The following is a 19,347-nucleotide window of genomic DNA, read 5'->3' on the forward strand; positions in this document are numbered from 1 at the left end:
GGCAGGATTTTATAATCTGTCGCGCGCTGTGCAAATCGCTTACTCCTCGCAAATACTTTTAAATAGAATACGAATTTCATTTTTGCCAGCGAGAATTTATGTCTTTATGATTGCTTTGCTTACGCAGTTATTGCGGTTATTGCCCACAATTCAAGTACCAAATTGGCGAAACTTTCGGAAGAACAACCTCTCAGCTTTTGACAACATCTAGTGTGGCTAGCTCCGGCAGGCCTGTACTGTCCGACATAACTCCACATCCCCGACCGCCGAAGGACAACAGGAGATCTTTGATAGCGGCGCGTTGCAAAAATCTCGGCGATCAGAAATTGTGCGATGAAATGGTGCCAAACTACACAGGTAGGAAGTAGAAGCGATGTTTTTTCTGCCTTTAAGCTCTAACACATATCCTAGAGCTATGTTTTGAGGCGATTATCTAATCGTATATTATAATCCTTGGTACACAAACGAGTGTCAAAGAAGTTTATTGCGGTTTGCTTTGCTAAAGAAATGAAAACAAATCGCTGCTTGTGGAGGGATTCGTGAAAAGATGTTGAAATATAGTGATGTTTCATGACAAAATCTAGAACAACTTTTATCCCTTCCGCTATAAACGATAGAAAATAAATTGAAAGAATTTAAAGGTGACAGGCACAAACACAAGAGTAGCGAGGGCTTTATTCTCGTTTAGAGAAGGAGCAGAAACACCAGAAAGGCCGACAATGTTCAATTAAAAAACTTGAACCGTGTCTGAGCCTAGAAAAAGTGGTTTGAAATCATTTAATTCATTTTCGAGAGATATGGAAGAATCAGACGTCCCAGTGTTTTCCTGTCTTGTGACTCTTGTGGTGAATAGTTTACAGCTGTAACCAAGGGAGCAGACGAGTCTCGATTTCATGAGCTTTAAAATTTATGTAATGTATGCGTTGCCCATCAGATAACTGAATATTGCGTTACCTTTGTTTGTCATATTATGATATGCCGCTGGAACATACACCAGTTTAGGCATAACAGAATCAACATCGGATAAAATTGCTTTTTTGGTAATCAAAGTACTCGTGAAAGGAACAAAAAAAAAAAAAAAATATATATATATATATATATATATATATATATATATATATATATTATGAGAGGAAAAAAGGACGCAACTACATTTCCCGACAAGCCTGTTTCGTGAATCGCTTCACTCTTCAGGGGTTTAATGAAAGAATATTCATGTGACTATCGTGTATATACTAGGAAAATTTACATAATACGCGGTAAACTTAAAAACTTTAAAGTTCAGCTGTTGCGTAGCAACGCTTTGTTTCTGTGTCGGCATGAAGATACGGGTTTCCTTATATTGGTGATGGAAAAAGGAATGGAAATATTATACTACTTTAAGCCATTCGGTAAAAAAAAATTATAATAGCCAGGTTGATCATTTCTTATTCCTTTTGGCGGTCTCATCTTGGTACCATTTCTTTGACCTTTTTCTTATTGTGGTTGTGGAAGAAAAACCAGGAGAAACCAGGCTACCAAAAGAAAAGCCAGGAAAACCAAGCAAAACAGCAAAATCAAAGAACATTAAGGACTAGTGACATTCAAGGCCACTGAAGGAAACAACAGAAAAGCCAGGATAGCGGGAAAGTCAACACTTACTTGAAGGTTGTTACATAACAGCAGAGCATACACAAAATTCGAAGAAGAAAGGGCGTACCCAAGGTACCCCCCCTAAGAAAACTACGTGCTATTCGCATAAGTTATCTAATTGCAAATTCAGTGCAGCAGATGAAAGTACTTCACGTTTACACCTTAAATCACCACTAAGAAAAAAAGGTGTCGAACGTGTTAAATTAAAAACTAAAAACTATTTTCCTGATCGGGAATTCGACAAGGATTCAGCGTAAAAACGAGAGTATTAAATGGATAAAAGAATAAAGGAGGGTTATTTCCAGGAAAGTCCTGTACGGGATCAATTTTTATAGGGTAGAGTCATTTTCTTGGTACTTAATTATTTTTCTTAGCAACATAATGAAAATATACCGTTAACTAGCTGCAAACCGCAGCTTACGCAGAAACATCTGTCTCCATGTCAAATTCACAACCACAATAAGAAAAAGGTTAAAGAAATGGTACCTATATAAGACCGCCAAAAGGAATAAGAAATGATCAACCTGGCTATTATAATTTTTTTGTATCGAATGGCTTAAAGAAGTATAATATTTCCATTCTTTTTTCCATCACCAATATAAGGAAACCCTTACAATATTTCAGATTAAATATAGTTCTATTTTTATTGTTTAGCAGGCTTAAACAATTTCTTAGCTTAAGAAGATTTTTTTTAGCTGTTAAAAAGTTACTTCAGCAAAAAAATTCAGGTGTATCTGTAATGATATTTGCCCACCAAAAAGGGCAGATATTCCGGCTTTAGTATTGCTCTTAGTCAAACAAATAACTGAATTTGACCGAAGGTTTTAACCTTCCCGTGTGTATCAGAACTTGGTAAAATAGGCTTGTAATGAAGTGTGTCGGTGCAAGGTACCTTAAGAACTTTCAGTTTCCTCAATCCTCTCTTTTATCGAGAAGGAGTTAAGGACTCCAGCCAGAGACACGAGACTACCGCGGTAAATGATTCGAATATATTTAACAACAATTCACCGAAGTGAAGGTGGCTAGTGGTGGACAGTTACCAAGCTGCAAAGCGGCGAGGTAAATACTCATTGCCAGACGACTCTGAGGCGAATAGTTGTTTTAGTATATACTAGAATAGTGTGATAACGTAGCAAAAAAAAGTTGATTTTAATTCGTTTAGTCCTGCGACAATTAAATTATTTTCGAGCATAAATCCCGTGTGCACTGCTTGAAGGTGAATAGCAAAGAATATTCGGATCTTAAATCGCCAATCAGAGCGCGCCTTCCGCAACATTTACTCCTAATTGTGTACTAAATGAGTAAATAAAGCGGTGCCGCAAATTTCTAGCAAACGCACGCGGATGACGTGACTTGATATGCCACCGAGAGTTTTTTCATATGACAAAAAAGTAAGTTGCAGATGGAGGTACGTTTGGGCCCCGTACCCACCCCACAAGGGACACAGGGAAATGTTTTCGTCGTCCCCTCGCCACAATCCCCCGATGCGCGAAACAAAAACCCCACCCATTTGGACATGCTCAAAGCCATCACAGCATTGACCTTTCCCCCTTTTTTTGATCATCAGGTTATATACCAAAAGGAGAGCATTACTTTGGAAAACCTTACGCAGACACGTGTTTAAGCGCCATTGCAAGTTTCCAGGAAGACCAGGTGAAAAATAATCGTAAGATCCGCGACCTAAGAACAATCGCAGAGTTGCAAAAAGGCAAAGACGTTCCCAAAGAAATGCTATCCAGTGATACCTTGATTACAACCAAGTACAAGACTCCGCTCAAGTCAATAACTATTCGACCTAAGGCGTATTATTCCCCATTCGCTTTACAACATTCACTTTCCCCATTCATAATGAGTAACGACGACCCGAAGAAGTTCCTCATGTCGGGATACACGGGATTCGTCCCGCGAGCTAGGGGCGAAATGGGAATGGGCTATCCCCTGTTGACGAATAAAGCGCTGTGTGATTTCACGGTTGAAAGTGACAGGCTGAAGCGTGTCAAGGAGCTGCCGATAACTGTCGATCGACCCGAGATCAAAATCGTCGACACCAAGCCGATTTACATCCGAGGTTCGGGACAGGTCCCTCATTACACTGGACATGTGCCAGGTACAGTATCCATTCTCTACCAGTTTCCCTGGAAATAGGATTTCTTAAGGCGTTTGTAACGCCCGACAACTTTAAGTCGTACAGAACAACACTCTATTATATCCTGCTGCTTAACGAACAAGTATGTTGATATCTAAAACCCATTACTAGAAGCAAAATTACATTGGAATCGCTAAAGCTCGTTAGATCTGCACATCAAAGAAGATCGCACATATGAAAATGAAGCAGCAAAACAAAAAGCAAATTGGCGCCGGCCGAAACTTCATAAATGTCCAAAAGTTTGAAAAAACTGTGAAAAAACTTTGAACTCTTTCCTAACAAAGCTCTCTTCATCACTGAGAGATCTGGGTGCGAGATTAATGACAGATTTCCCTTTTCTCGTAGCTCGCTGGAAGAGTTTACTGAACGTGTCACTTTTATTTGGTTTTCAGGTGAGAAATTCCGTTATGGGATGACATTTGGGTACAGCACCCAGAACGCAGCGCCTATGAAAGCCCTGACCGCCTAAAGACTTAACTTTCTGTGTTTATGCAATATGTGTATGAAAGAATTTTGGTTAAAACTGAAGAAGTAATGAAGATAGTACCAAATATCTTATCGACAGCCGTGCAAGTTTAATTCAAAACATTTATTTTGTATTCACGCAAAGATCGCTATCATTTGGATAATCTGTTAATGTCAATAAAAATTTTAATAAGGAAAGGCTGGCAGTAAGATTCTGGGATATTGGTCTTGAAAGAAATTGTTTCCCTTCTTCCGATGCTGGAAGAGGAAGAGAAAAGAGTCGTTTTGGCCTCGAGCGCCGTCGAGTGCCCAAAGAACTTCGTGTCACGTATGTTCAGGCCAGTTTCCTTATAAAGTATCAAATAAAACACTCTGATTACAGGATGCCGACTCCCTTTCGACAGATGGAATTAGACTCAAACTCATGCTAAAGTGAATCTGATTTATATTACCAATTTAAAGAAAACCTAAAATGAATGAGAACCAAATGTTCAAATAGAGCGGAGGTTTATCAACGTCCAGTTCCATTTTGGCATTTGACACCAATCAAGGGTAACTCATTATATGATCTAAACACCTTACGAGGCCTTTGTGAGTCGGCATTTGAGAGACTCTCGATGGGAGTGCCGTAAGTTTATGAGGCCTTTTTGAGAAATAGTCTCAAATTAGTCCTGATCTCGAGCTCTATAAATTTTCATTTACGTGTCAAAAATAATACTAGATTTCGTTGGTTTCCAGTACTTCACTTCACCACCTGAGAAATGTCTCTCTCCCACCCCATCAAATTCTTTACTGAGATCAACCGCGACTTGGCTATCAGCGTTTTCTCGCACTTCTGGCACTTGAATTGTTTCACTTGAAGTTCCCAATTTGTTCTGATTCGCTGACAGAAAAACTGTTTTGGTTTAACGGACCACAATAGAAAAGCACTATTTACACCATTAATGTAAACCATGGTAGTTTTTGGCCTCGTGTACCTACAGTTTTTCCAACGTTCGATGTTGCGCGCGATGGTGTATCATGAAACAGGCATTCGAGTTCCCTGTTCGGATGAAATTGAAAAATATCGCAGAAGAAATAGAAAATTTAATGTGATGTTAGTAAGAATTCGCAGAAACAACTTTCTTACCCGCTTCATCGAATAGACAACACTTACAGCTTGAAAATGATCTTTATTTCACAACAAGTAAATTTATTACAGCCAAAAGCAAGGAACGATAAAGAGATGTTTGTTTTTTATGGTTAAATTAAAATGCCTTATTAAAAAAATTTGTGAAGAAGACCTTTCGTGTGAGCATGGAGACATGGCTTGGAATCTGCTTGCAGCCTTTACCTGTCGCATATTTAATCATTTCTTGATTCACCTTAGTCAGCATTGTCATCAAGTCGTCCTTGTGTGAATTTTCCCGTAGAACTCTCATTAATGTGAAGATGAACCAGGAGCCGAGCGTTTCACTGGGTGGTGCACTTGCTGTGGGCATGGTGAACCTCCTGTATGACTTGTAACCCGTGGTGGTAGAGTAACTAATCAAAAAATCTGCATCAGAAGGAAGCGTCAGAGACGTTCTCTCAGAAGAAAAGCTATCAGCAACAACATCGTCGTCTTGCGAACTGGCTGCATGCCGATACCCTTTATCGTCGACTATTCCTCTGCATGCTTGAAGGAAGAATAGTTTAGGTTTTCCCGCTAGCTGTGGACACGATTCATCGCCACCACGGAATTTAGAGGTTATTTCGTCAACTGGAATGGTTTCACCGTTCTTGCACTTGATTCCTCTGTCATCGCCGTGACTCATGATAATGCATATGAGGCCGTCATGTTTACCTGTGCAATGAAATTATTCGATTAGAATTGAATTTGTAACAGCTCTTCTTATTATTTACATACCAGACCTTACAAAACAGGAGCCCGAATTAAAAAATAACTTTGTCATTTGCTCTCGTCCTTTGAGGGCGGAGAGAGCATGTGCTGTAGGGCTTCGACGGCGATAAGTGACTGAACCTCGTACAATGATCTCCTTTCCATTTTGAGGAGAGCATGTTGCGTGACAAGACCAAACAAAGGCAATGGAGTAGACGCTCATCGGATCAGCTTCCATCGCTGAGAGCAAAACAGGTAGAAATTCGGTGTAAAGCCACTTACCTGATTCAATACTTTTTCGAGTTTCGTCAAAAGCTGCCATCATCTCTTTTTTTTCCAGATCGTAACGCTTCTCCACAGACTCGAAACCAGCTTCTCGTAAAAACGTTTCCACGTTTTCAAGATCGTGTTCGGCTCCATTCCTTGGTACTGGGTCTTCTTTAAAGTTCACGTTGTTTATCACTAACACATACGGATTCTGCACCCCTTCGTAGACTTGATCCTTTGGCAGGTCTTTTACACGATTGACGTTTCGACTCGTATCTGCCATTTGAAGAGTGGGTGTCAACTGAATCGAATCATCGGCATCATACGCCTTGCCTGTATACACGAAAACGAACGCGTTAATATTTGTTTAATTTTCTGTGAATAATTCAAAGTTTACTCAGTTTTATTTCACAAAGCCTTTTCAAAAGGGCTTGAAAATGGAAGGCCAGTAACAGTTGAAGGTGAGAACAACGCTGCTCAAAGTTAGGGCGAGAACATCCTGACAAAGAGCAATCTTTTTGTGCGTTTTCTCACATTGAGACTGAACACATCAATTAATGTTTACTTCGGTCAGTTGGTTCAACATCACGGATTGAGATGTCAGTACGTATTTTGCACGGTTAGTTGAAAGAGGCATTGGATCTTATGACTAAAAAAAATTAAGGACCGCTTCATAATGCATCTTGATTGGAATCCAGTCTGAAACTTACCGTGACGGGCGATTTCCTCCCGGAGATCTTCGCTCACACCGTTACCTAAATAGTTAAACAAAACGTTGCCCATTGTTCTGTAGTTTGATTCACCTACAAATTCTGACTATCCAGCGTGAACTCTTGTCCTTAAAAAGCCAAGCCTTCTTACGCAAATCCAAAGATGAAAGGTTTGCAGACCGGAAATCCAAAGCGCATCCTTCCTTTTTGGGTTAGCTACTATTGATAAAAATTGTGTTATTGAATAATTTACGTCAGTGTTGCCGAAGCATCTGAATATAACTACGTATTATAGTTTAAAACCATCGTAAGTTTCATTTGAAATCCTTTTTCTTCACAACATTGAATGGTTTTTTTTTATTAAAATGCTTTATGTTACCCTGAATAATGATAATCTCGGGCGTTCTTGACGGTCATTTGGCGAGTCCATTTGTTTGATTCTCCCACACATTATTGTGTGTTATTCCTAACAAATACACGTGGCTCACATGGATAGACAGAATTTCGGTTTCAACTTAAACGAGTACCACGTCAGTGCAATGTCTTTGTAATCCTTTCATTTGGTTCGAAATTCCTTTAAATATCTCTGGAATATCCACCCACGGTTTTAAAACAACTAGATCAACTGTTGAAGGCGGTAGTCGCCTACGAGAAAACGATCAAATAAAACACCATTCGAGTCCCAAAAAAAAAAAAAAAAAATGGATAATTATTAACAAAGATGCAAAATTAGAATACTGTTCATTTTGTATCAGGAAGTACGAAGGTCACTGTCACGCAACGACAAAAAATTTGTTCAAAGCCATTTCTGGTAGTACCAAAACCGTAACAACACTGATACGTAATATTTGAGTCCAAGAATACACTTTAAGGCGCTGCTAAATATTTCATCTATGAATAACTATTTTAAAATAGCTTCTGTAACTCGTTGCTCGACGAGAACAGAATGCTATTTATAAAAATCCGAATCAAAGAGTCAAAAAGTATTTTAGGTCCTTGATTTGTATGGATTTTTACGTATATTTATTTACTGCAAATTGTAAAACATTTATCCACTGAAGCACGTACATGGTACAGGTGTAAACAGTTCCAAAAATGTGTTAGAAACACACAGGATGTTTCTCAAGACGGGTTGGCTTCAAAACGCATAACACCGAGGTATTTTTCGAAAACAAAAACTAGGCCCTGATCTTTAAATTTTCGAGACCAAGAGAGCGAGACCAGCAAACCGCTGTGATACTCGAAGAAAATGTGAGACCCCTTACTTCCGGGACCACTTTCTTTACCTATCTTAACACGTATCTCACCTTTGCAGTCGGTCGTTTTTCCTACTCCTTACGTGACTGGTGTGTCGCCTGTATTCTCATTAGCATTACGAAAGAGGTAATCATACGGGGCCGAGTAAAATTAAGGATTAATAAGAGTGTTTTCAGAAGTTGCATAAATTGTATTGCCCTCGTCAATGTTCTCAATTTCAAGTAATTGTGTCCTGGGAAATTACCAAAATTAATGAAGCTGTCTCAGCCGATCAGCATCTAAAATTTCCCCTGTATGTTATGTAATGGTAATAGCAATGGGTAATACTCAGTAATATTCGTGATAAACAAATCTGACGACCGGACAGCATTCCAATTTAGTCCCCAATTTAGGAGTCTGTACTAAATCATAACGCATTCTTTCGAAGTCGTGAAAATTGCTTATTGGATATTCGCGATTTGATTCATGATATACAAAGTGAAATTTTATTCCATTTCAGACTCTTTGGTGTCCTCGCAGAGTCATCATCATCTCTTTCAAATTAGCACGATCATGTCATCGCTGTCGACTGAGTTTTGAAATTTTTTACTTGCATATTTCATCCATCTGAATCTCAAGAACGTGCTGCAGTGTACATGGTTCATTTTCAAAGGAAAAGCTCTTTTTCCTTGTTTGCATTCAAATGAATCAAAACGGGCAATTTTCAATTACAATCAGTTTGAAATCCCTCGCCTACTGATGATTAATTAGCACCAAAACAGTGTGCTTCTTTAAAGCGAGCTAATCAGGTGCAGAACCGAACCCAGTCCCTTCTCCGTCACACACGCATTCCCTCTCTCGAAACCTGTGGCCTTGCGCTTTTACGTTTGTTTTACGTTAGGTTGGCGGCCACTGCAATGATGTCTTTTGAACTTATTCCCTCGGGGGGAGGGGAACCTCATTTTGAATATTGTAAATGATGACGAGGGAGAAAGTGCTACAGCCTCTGCTATGGCATTCGCTTAAGGTTAGACGTTCCAGTCTTCTCGGATAAGGACGATAAACCGCAGGCCCCCTCTCCTGCATCTTCACTGCATTGGTTGAGAGGGGACGTTAAAGAATCCACGCTCTGTTTGAAAAGAGTAGGGAACGTAGGTCTGGCTAAGTTTCCAAAAGTTCTAAAATTAGGGGCACCTGCAAAATTTCCTTTTCAAAATTGTAAACTGCTTAATGCAGTCTGGCCATAGTCCTCCGCAGGGTGTTGTAAAGCGTATTAAAGGGTAGTTATATGAAGGTTGCGCTGCATGAATGCATCACCATCATAATCATTAACCTAACATTATTCATTTTCACTCTTTATTTCAGCCCCATTGAGGTAAAAGAAAAAATACTGTGCGAGAGCTTTGGTATTTTTTTACGCAAATGCAACAACCTGGCGAGAATTTTTCCCCAGTAAAGATAACCAATAAAATGCGTTAAGTGATTCCGAAAGTTATCCCACAAACCGCTGTTCACAAATGATGAGTGATTCATGTTACATTTTTTGGTAATTTTTTCAGTTTAGAGAATTAGACATCCCTTTTGTCTCTTTCCCATATTCTGAGATGTTTCTTTCATCATCAAGCGGCGTCAAGCGACGAACAAGCTAAAAGCGGATTTATGAATTGAGTGTAATGTGCTCCACTGCAAATCATCTCGCGTCACTTCTCGAGGGCGCAATCAATTGACACTTCGTAACAGCAGTGGCACGAATTCCTTCGTTATATACTTCACTCGTCAGACAGAAGTGCAAACGGGTTTGAGGACATGACTTCGCTTTCCTCCCCCTCCTGTTCGTCATCGCCATCACTACTCGGTCTCTCATCTCTCTTGCTCCAGCCCGGAGGGGCAAGCAGATGCAATGACAGCTCGTCCACCTCGTTTTCCTGAAGTCGCAGTCGTTTACTTTCTGAGTGTCTGTCTTGTAGAAGGGCAATCTCTTCCGTTTCAGGATGTTGCTGCCATTCATCTGTTGAGCCATAGCAAGATTCAAGATTCAGGCGTAACACCAAAAGCGATGGTGACAACATAAGCTATTCTGAACACGGAAGAGATCTTGGGCAGTAGTGAAAATAAGGCCTGAAAAAAATTCAGGCCTGCACGGGATTTGAACCCGTGACCTCTGCGATACCGGTGCAGTGCTCTACCAACCAAGTTAACAAGTCAACTGGAAGCTGGTCACTATGTTAGCTCGTAATAAACCCGTGAAGTGATGAATAATTGACTGTGTTAATATGAAAATCACATATGTGAACTGCGGGTTAAGAAATGAATATGACAGCATTCTTCACAGTAATGAGCACTACTTAAGCAGTGGGATCAATATCAGTATCTAGGCAACTGCTCACCTACCCCTCCCCTAACTCAACAACAGTCAATTGACAACAAGTTAAGGTTAATGTTGGGTTAGGGGAGGGGTAGGTGGTCAATTGCCCAGATACTGATATTGATCCGAGCAGTGCAGTAGACTATTTTCTGATTGGCTCCTTGTGACGTCTTTGTTATTAGCTTTACCTCACTCAGGCGAAATTCGTCCGTCGTTTCCTTCCCACACTTGTCACAAGAGTCGTTTAATTGTGCGCCAACGCCAGGTTTACAAGCTCTTTTTTTTGCTTTTTTCATCTCACAAAAAAGTTATATAGAGCCACCCACCTTCACTGGTAAACTGTAATTGGCAATTGCTTATCAATTCCATGTCATTGACACGAAAATCATTGGGGAAAAGATTCCGATTGACTTACCTCTTTTGTTTATGAAGCCTGGTGGATATACACACATAACAATCTTGCCATCCACAGCCAGTCTCAAAAGACTGTTGGCTAAGATGTAAAGTACAGAAAATAAACCGAACATTAAAAAAGTATATATATATATATATATATATATATATAGAGAGAGAGAGAGAGAGAGTATCGTTTCAGGATCATGTCAATTGCAGAATTTTCAAGCTAAAAGTTAAAAATTCTCTACCCTGATGCTCTTCACAAATTTTAATCGAGCGTTTAGTTGAATGGTTGACGGAGAAGCGCGCGAGAAGATGCTGCATTCTCTTACCGGCGTCTCAAAACCGTCTGTGCATCAGTTTTATGACATAGCAACTGCACCTTGCCACTGACACGCATCATAAATTCTTAGCAAGCTCTGTTTGTCTGATCTCCTTTCTAAGATAAGGCGTCTGCATCTAGGTACAGGTAGTTCAACCCAAATCTTTCCGAGATGATGTTAGCAACGCCAAATACCTGCTCGATATACATCGGGGCGGCCTGCTTTTGCTGTTAGAAAACTTCTCTTATGAGCCCAGGCTGAAAGAATCATCAAAACAAGAGCACCGTTAGAGACTTAGACTGCAGTCATGTTCAGAAAAGTTATTTAACAGCGAAATGTTGTAAGAAGCAGGTTAGATCTGGAGAGTATTCATCTCACCGTCACAAACATCCCATGCTGACCAAGGATGGTTTTCCTCTCCCACCCCTCCCTCTCCATCAGAATCAGCTCTATTTTCGGGGTGGACCAGCTGTAGTAGATCAACCAGGGGTACTCTGGCAGCTAAATACCCCACAGAGGTGTATGGTTCCTGAACTTGTGAAATAGGATACATTCCTGATAAGATCTAAGGGCAGGAAAACACGGCAACAACGTTGAGTACATCTGCTGAGGATGTCTTGACATCTGTGGCTGAATTGTGACAGCTGGGTACCAGTGAAACAAAGAGGTAAGAGGGCAAAGTTTAGGTACAGGTAGGTATCATACGGATGGATCAGATATATCTTTCGGATAGGGTGTCTTTATCCGCTCTTTTATTCTCGATAAGAGAACAAAAAAAATTGCCGCACAGGAACTAGGGAGAGTTTTTTCTTTTATATTACTGAAGGGTTGCATCATTACCTTCCAGAATAAGTACTCCTTCTGGTGACGATACGAGCGTGAAGTACGATCGACTCGAAATCCCCATGAAACGAAATCGGAAACCCAGTAACAACTTGTCTACGTATTCATGAGTTTTAAATTCGGCTGACATAAAAGTGTACAGAATTGTGTCCACACCCTTTTAAACCACACCAGTAGACGTAATATTCGCGACTTAATTAAAGAAAATTTACTCTGAGCTACCACTAAGAGTATTTTTTAGTCCCACTTTGGGAAAGAAACGCACAACCAAAGTTATCGCAACATAGAAAAACCACAGCTTACCTGAAGCTGTTTACCAACGACAGAAGGAAACACCAATCCGGGGCAGTCACAGAGTCTCACGTTGGGCGTAAGAAATATAGTCTGAAAATGTTTGGTGTGGCCAGGCGTACGAGAGGTGCTCACAACCTGTTAGGAGCAAATATGCGAAAAAGAGCATTCGACACGTGTACGGAAGAGGTGGGTTCTACTATTTTAAGGGCCAAGACTCTAACAGAGGTCAGTTTAAATAACGTAAGGCGAAACAAAAGGTGCTCTTAACCTGTTGGGAAGAAATATACGAAAAAGAACATCCAAAACGTGTATGAAAGAGGTGGGTTCTACTATTTTAAGAGCCAAGACTCTTACAGGGGTCAGTTTCAATAGCGTAAGGCGAAACCCAAAAACGAGAGCCCGCTGGCTAAAAAGACGGCGGTGAGTGGTCGTACAGTCGGCTGCAGACCAACGGTAACTGGCTTTTATTGAAATCAGGTAATCTGGTTTCATCGACTGTATTGATCATGTAAATTGGCCACCCTTTAGAGTTTCTAAAGCTGACGTTTCGAGCGTTACTACTTCGTCAAAGCGAATGGCGAAATCCCTACCCTTATGATATATTCGCACACCCGCTAAAAAGGGCTCAAAGTAAACTTCAAAGTTAGGAAAGTACAACTTGTAGAACCTTGCTACAAACCTTCTGTCCGATGAGACCATTAAGAAGGGAGGACTTTCCAACATTTGGGTGACCTAAAATAAGAGCCGAGCAGACTTTAATGAACGCGTTGTCAGAGCAATTTAACTCGTACAAGATGGCTTTGTATTTGTTTTAAGCAACTTTAATTAGGCAACGCACGCGTCGGGCGCGCTGCAAATACAATGTACTAGCAGCCCCTTAGTATCAACTTTTCTTCTAGAACACGGCTCCACTTACCTACGAGACCCAACGTTAGTATATCTTCGTTATGCTCGACGTCTTCAAAACTACTACCTTCCTCTTCTGTCGAAACGAAAAATGGAATATATCTACTTAGAATAAAAAGTGTTAATGATTTCTCGCAAGTATAGAGGTAGTAAGCCCATGTTTTCTAAAGGGTGGATAACACTACCCACTGGATAAATCGCCATGCGATGGATAGCGCAGTTCGTTTTAATAACACATATCCGCTACATAGCGATGCGAATTACTAGTTGGATAGCGTCATCTGTCCTTTGAAAAACTGGGCCAGCTCAAGTATAGCTGGAGATTAGCGAGCTATTACGCCCAATGGGAACCTGAAAAAGAAAGGGGTGAACCGCGCAGACTACAAGCATGTAACGGTAAAATGAAATACTCTCTGCCAGTTGCCAAACGCTGAGGAAATTAGGATAAGCTCACCCGGTATGTGATCGATTGTCTATGATCATTCAACAGTACTTAGTTGAATACACACCATTGTGAATTTATTGACTTTTGCATTTCACTGAGTAGTATTGAGGCATAGCATTGTACCTTCAGACTCCTCAGAGCTACCGTAGTCATCATAAATGATGCCCTCTTCTTCTCCTTTTTCTTGCTGACTGAGTTTTCTGGCCCAGTTGCTAAAGTCAACTAAAATAAAGGTGATAGATTAAAAATATTTAACAAAAAGACAATGGAAATTGTTTCCATTTTCCACTTGCTTATTACGAAATATCGTTCGAACGACCTTGGCAGTTTGACTATAGTTTTATTTAGATTATGTCAATCTGGTTTCCTTCAAAATATGCAGATTTTGACTCAGAATTCCAGCTTAACAATTAAACAGCATCAAATAGCGTTAACACACTATACTCTAACATCAGTATGCATATTCTCCATACCGTTCAGAGCTGATAAGGATAATTTGAGTTTCTATTTTTGGCGATCATTTCCTTTACCCTTGTGACCTCACTGTAACGATTCAGGGATGATATTGTAAGGAAAAATTAGATGCTACTCACTCTTAAGAGTCTAGGAGTTAACAAAATTGTGGGAAAACTAAGTTAACTTAATCATCATACCTTTGTCTCCACGTAAGTTCTCACAAGCTTCAAGAAGAGCCCTTGGTCCAACAGGAAAGAAACATCTCTTGCGGCGACGGCGCTTGGATAAAACTGGCGTTGAAAACAATTCAGCATATCATCAAAAATCAATCCAAGTTAAAATCAAGGTGAAATTTTCTTCAGGAGCTCATCTTTGATGATTTTAATTCTATAATTTAACACTTTTACCTTTACTTGGGTCTTTATTACGTTCATTTTCATCTTTAGGGAAGGATGTAAAGCATACAACCCTGAGCTTTTCAAACTTGGATGTGAAGTAATGCTTCCAGGCTGTTACTACTTCTGGAGGAACAAGATCTATCTGCAGCAACAAGACAAAACAGTACATCACACACACAAAAACAAAAAACAAAAAACAAAAAACAAAATATAAAAACCAATCAAACAAAACAAAACAAAAAGAGATGTACAAAATAATTTACAAAACTAATAATCAAAATGAACATACAGCTTTGAGTTATCATGCAGTTTTAAGTAGCTACAATTATTTTACATAGAAATAGTAGAGATGGTAAGTTTTGAGCTCAGTGAAGAATTAAGAAAGATCTTTCTTCAGTCTTCACTGAGCTAAAAACTTACCATCTCTACTATTTCTATGTAAAAAGAGTCTTTGTGGCACAGTGGTAGAGCATCAGAGCACAAATGCGAAGGTCTGAGGTTCAATTCCTCATGAGGACTCAGAATTTTTCTGTATCCCACGCTTGTGACAAGACAAAAAACATCTTTCTTAATTATTTTACAATACATTATGAGAAAATCTGATGAGAAAGCTAAGCCTTTGCCCCCTATTTTACAAGCATCTACTTTCTTCTTACAGTTTCACCCTGGAATCACATGTTAAGGTTGTGAGAATAGAGAAAATGATCATTAAGTAAGGAGGCCTGTTGATTGTTAAACAAATTCTCCTTATCAGTACTTTAGAAAATGTACAGAGAACAATATGGAGAATATACATACTGATGGTATGGGGTGCAGAGGGTTAATTACTTATTTTTCTTGGCCATGCAGGTTATTAGGCTTTTGCATTCATCCTGGGTTGACAAGCATGGAGCAAATCAGAATAATGCTACCTTTCTTCTGAATTGAGGAAAGTCTAGCCAGCATTTTACAAGCTCTGACAAAAAGGCTAATTGAAAGTTCAGGAACACAAATTCAGTGGACTTAATTCTATAGAATCTCTGATGAAGCCTGCTGGTTGTTGCATAATATTTAAAAAAAAGAATAATGATAATGTATAAGGTGGTACATACCTTATTTAAAACCAACACTAAATCTTTCTTTAAGTCTTGCACAACATGATTGTACACAGTTGGAGGGAAATGAAGTACCTTGAAGTATATTATTATAGAGATGTAAAATGATCATGGATATTGTTTTGAGATTGGGGATTACTAGTAACATATCAGATCAGTTATGGAAATTAATGAGGCCCAAAAATTCTTGGGGAGGAGGGGACATTTACCCTGTTGTTTTCATTGGTTTGACCTGGTTCACTATGGTCATTGTGTTAGCCTGATGGGTAGTATGCTGGACACAGTGGGCGGAGAAGTCCAAATTTGAGATCTGGCCAGGTCACTGTGTTGTGTTCCCGGGAAAAATACTTCTTTTATGGTACATCTCTCCACCCAGGAATATAAATGGGTACCTTAAATTGTCAGGAAAGTCTGATGAAATGCTGCAATGAACTGGCATCATAATCAGGGAGGATTAGTAATACTTCTGGTCAAATCATGCTTGGGAAAACAAGATAAGGTCCAATTGGGTAAACAGTTGGCTCTAGAAATAGAGTCAATAGCTGCTTCTAATTAGCCCCTTTAAAGGATGATATTAGCTCCTTCCCCATTGAATACAATAGTGAAGACCATCTGAAACCTTCAGGGAAAATGTACTCAATACATGTATCACCTTTAATTTAGGATCTTTAACATTACAAACCAGATAATGATACAGCTTTACAGTAGTATGGAATGTAGCTTTGTCTAACCATCAACTTACTGGATGTCGAATGTCTGATATAAGAACAACAATATCAGAGACTTCTAAAACTCGCCACAGCTGTCTCCACGTCTACAATATAAAAATATAAAACGGCTATTCCAGGTACACAAAATTTACATCACATTATTTTTACATTAAAAACTCCTTCCAATAACAATAAAAAAAAACATTAATTCAATTTAGCAAATATTCAACTGTTTGGATTTTCAATTTTCACCAAATGGATCCACCATACGTGGTGGAGGACTGCTCTATGTTTAGTGCTATCCAATCATCAACTCTGATTTGAGGAATTATACAGTGACAAATTATATTACCTCCAAGTTTCGCTCAAAGTAACTGAGTTCTGAGTGCTTGTATTCATCATAAATCTTGTCCAAGAAATTTTCAAACTTTTCTTGCTCTGCTTGTTCTACTTGTTCCTTGCTCATGCTATATTTCCAAGGGGGCCTTTTAGGCATGTCCAGTACTACAGAATCATAAACAACACAAACTTATTTTTCTTTATTTTTCCAGCTAGTTATGGTAAAGTTTGTACTAGAGCCTATTGGCCCTCTCAGCCTCAGCTTATCCCTGTTTCCAAGTGGCTGAAGAAATTAGAACTTGCTACTACTCCTCCCTGGATTAGAAGCTACTCCATTGCAAGGTTCCCCCTTAGCATTTTATCAGGCTTCCCTGACAATTTGCTGGTACCATTTAAACTTCAAGTACATGGATATGATCTCCCTTGAATTTCTCAAATATTTCAACCATATTTTAAACAACATCTATAATATTGCACATTCAATTATCAAGCTTTGGGTAGTTGCCATATTCTGATAACACATTCACTTTTGATTCCATATAACAAGTTAACAGATGCTCTGACTCCCATGAGCGACTAAGGCAAAATTTCTCCTTACAATATCAATATAATCTTCTGCAAGCAAGTGATGAGAATAAAGGGAAAAATTGTCATTAAGAGGATTCTCAGTTGATCCAAAAAAAAATTCTTCACACTAACATCAGAAAATTGTTTGGCAGACAATATGGAGAATTACTCTCAAGATCATGGGAGTGAAAGGTTTAATTAATAAGCATTTATTCCTAAAGTACCTACATACTATTAGTCTATTTATACCTGATCCAGGATTATAGGTACTTTCAAGGCTCACCTCAAGACTTTCCTACAGTTTAGACAATAAACATCATATTCATTTAAATGAACTACCAAAACAAATTCAATAATTGACTAATTTGGTGCAATTTTATAATTCAATCTACTGGACCAACAGAGGATAAATGCATCATTTTGAACCAATTTCCATAACCTCATAGACTGAAATGGTGAGATTATTAACCCTTAACCCCTTAGAGAAACAAGCATCTAATTTCTCCTTACAATACCACCTCTGAATCAAACATGAAGGTCAGGAGAATAGAGGAAATGATCATCAACTGAAGCAGCTCTTGATAATGTTAACAAATTTTCCTTATCAGTGCCTTTATAATAAATATCTTATGTGACAAGATAAAAATGAGAACTTAGCATACCTCGGTGACATACTCTAGTGGTTCTTGAGCAGCCTTTTTCCTAGCTTCAATTTCAGCCTTTGATTCGCGATCAAACTGCAAGCGATATCTGAAGAAAATCATAAAGGTAATTATAAATTATTGAATTTAAGTGCAGTCAATTCAAGGTAAGGGTTTGTGTTTTTGATCCTAAAAATTAAAATAGAAATATAAAATTCAACAACAAAATGTCAGCAAGGGTGGTTGTTTCTCATTCCAAAGGCATATTGCAAAACTTTAAAAATAGCTTTTATTCACATCTAAGTGTAACAAAAGTTCCTCAAGCTGATAATCTGAAAACTTAGTGGCTATGGCCTGTCTGAATGTATTCAAGCAGTAGGTCACAATTTCTTCAGATGTACTTAAGTGTAACAAAAACCTGCATGGGATGGGAGAACAGCAAGTCATTGTACGATTTACTTCATTGTCCGTTAGAAGAATTAGGAACTTGTATGGTTTTACAATAACTCAAGCAAAGAACATTTATACAGAACAAAATTAAAGGAAATGATGCCTCTTTTCTTTCAAGAATATACGTGTAAGGGTTTCGTTCTTCTGTTTAGGGAAGAATTGAATAGCGATTGATTATCTTATGTAAAAATATTTTGGGGGACGTACGCGTATTTCAATTTCATTTTCTGTGCACAACTAAAAGCATAGATGAGTTTAAAATATTCCCATGATAACCTGTACCTGTTTGGATCGTGTTTTCGGTTTTTCTCCTGCCGATGGGTGAGGGGCTGATGATGTAATTTATCGACAGCTGCTCTCCTTTCGTCCAAAGATTTTTCGAGCCCTCCAATCTCGGACTCTTCATCGCCTTCTGTGTCAGCTGAATTCCCGTTTGAAGATTTGCTCCCTTCATCTGAAAAAAAAAAAAAAAAATACATATTTTGACCGATAAATGCAAAACACCTTACACACCAACGATGTAGCACTATTTAAAAACAGACATCCATGCTGCTTATAATGATATGACCGTTTTGAAGATATCCGGCATATAAGAGTAAGTTAGGGTAAATTCAAAATACCTAGATTTTTCAAACGATTTTTTTCTCTTTTTTCCTGCAGTTGTTTCTTTTTCTGCTTGTTGCTAAAGGGTTTTTTGCGTGGCATTTCCAGCTCGTTCGTCTATCATAGCAATGGTGTGGAGATTTAAATTATATTTAGAATCACAACACTGAAAATAATGAAAACATTAGCACTAACGCTGT

The 19,347-nt window shown here is 38.9% G+C and overlaps 3 protein-coding genes and 1 long non-coding RNA gene across 5 annotated transcripts in view; 2 read left to right on the forward strand and 2 right to left on the reverse strand.

Annotated features, from left to right (window-relative positions):
- Positions 1 to 4,441, forward strand: part of LOC113679260 (ciliary microtubule inner protein 2B) — a 4,925-nt gene extending 484 nt beyond the window's left edge. Inside the window, exons 2-4 of the mRNA XM_027196210.2 lie at positions 128 to 357; positions 3,200 to 3,739; positions 4,171 to 4,441. Coding sequence (XP_027052011.1) covers positions 128 to 357; positions 3,200 to 3,739; positions 4,171 to 4,247 — 847 coding nt within the window. The 3' untranslated portion in view covers positions 4,248 to 4,441. The remainder of the gene's footprint in view (positions 1 to 127; positions 358 to 3,199; positions 3,740 to 4,170) is intronic.
- A 954-nt stretch (positions 4,442 to 5,395) lies between these two features.
- LOC113679245 (caspase-3) lies at positions 5,396 to 7,220 on the reverse strand. Its single transcript, XM_027196195.2, has 3 exons — positions 7,082 to 7,220; positions 6,387 to 6,704; positions 5,396 to 6,068 (listed from the first exon to the last, which is right to left on the reverse strand). Exons 1-3 carry the CDS (start codon positions 7,152 to 7,154, stop codon positions 5,491 to 5,493), a joined length of 969 nt encoding a protein of 322 aa, XP_027051996.2. The 5' UTR covers positions 7,155 to 7,220; the 3' UTR covers positions 5,396 to 5,490.
- LOC149046743 (uncharacterized) lies at positions 6,052 to 7,382 on the forward strand. The gene is made up of 2 exons (XR_016185541.1): positions 6,052 to 6,359; positions 6,445 to 7,382. It is a non-coding gene; the product is annotated as an uncharacterized LOC149046743 (long non-coding RNA).
- A 2,277-nt stretch (positions 7,383 to 9,659) lies between these two features.
- LOC113679252 (guanine nucleotide-binding protein-like 1) lies at positions 9,660 to 19,337 on the reverse strand. 2 transcript variants are annotated; one of them, XR_016185540.1, is made up of 17 exons: positions 19,165 to 19,337; positions 18,827 to 18,998; positions 18,116 to 18,203; positions 17,703 to 17,748; positions 16,900 to 17,051; positions 16,580 to 16,651; positions 15,835 to 15,912; positions 14,753 to 14,885; positions 14,543 to 14,635; positions 14,013 to 14,111; positions 13,455 to 13,520; positions 13,218 to 13,270; positions 12,548 to 12,673; positions 11,780 to 11,966; positions 11,411 to 11,658; positions 11,098 to 11,175; positions 9,660 to 10,325 (listed from the first exon to the last, which is right to left on the reverse strand). XR_016185540.1 is itself a non-coding variant. In XM_089202754.1 (17 exons), exons 1-17 carry the CDS (start codon positions 19,247 to 19,249, stop codon positions 10,087 to 10,089), a joined length of 1,830 nt encoding a protein of 609 aa, XP_089058880.1. In that variant the 5' UTR covers positions 19,250 to 19,337; the 3' UTR covers positions 9,660 to 10,086. The 2 variants fall into 2 exon arrangements, 1 of the variants encoding a protein (XP_089058880.1); XM_089202754.1 differs by having other exon boundaries at positions 11,596 to 11,658.
- Positions 19,338 to 19,347: the final 10 nt, after the last annotated feature.

Source organism: Pocillopora damicornis, chromosome 4 (assembly GCF_964200805.1).
Source record: "Pocillopora damicornis chromosome 4, jaPocDami1.2, whole genome shotgun sequence".
NCBI lineage: Eukaryota > Metazoa > Cnidaria > Anthozoa > Scleractinia > Pocilloporidae > Pocillopora > Pocillopora damicornis.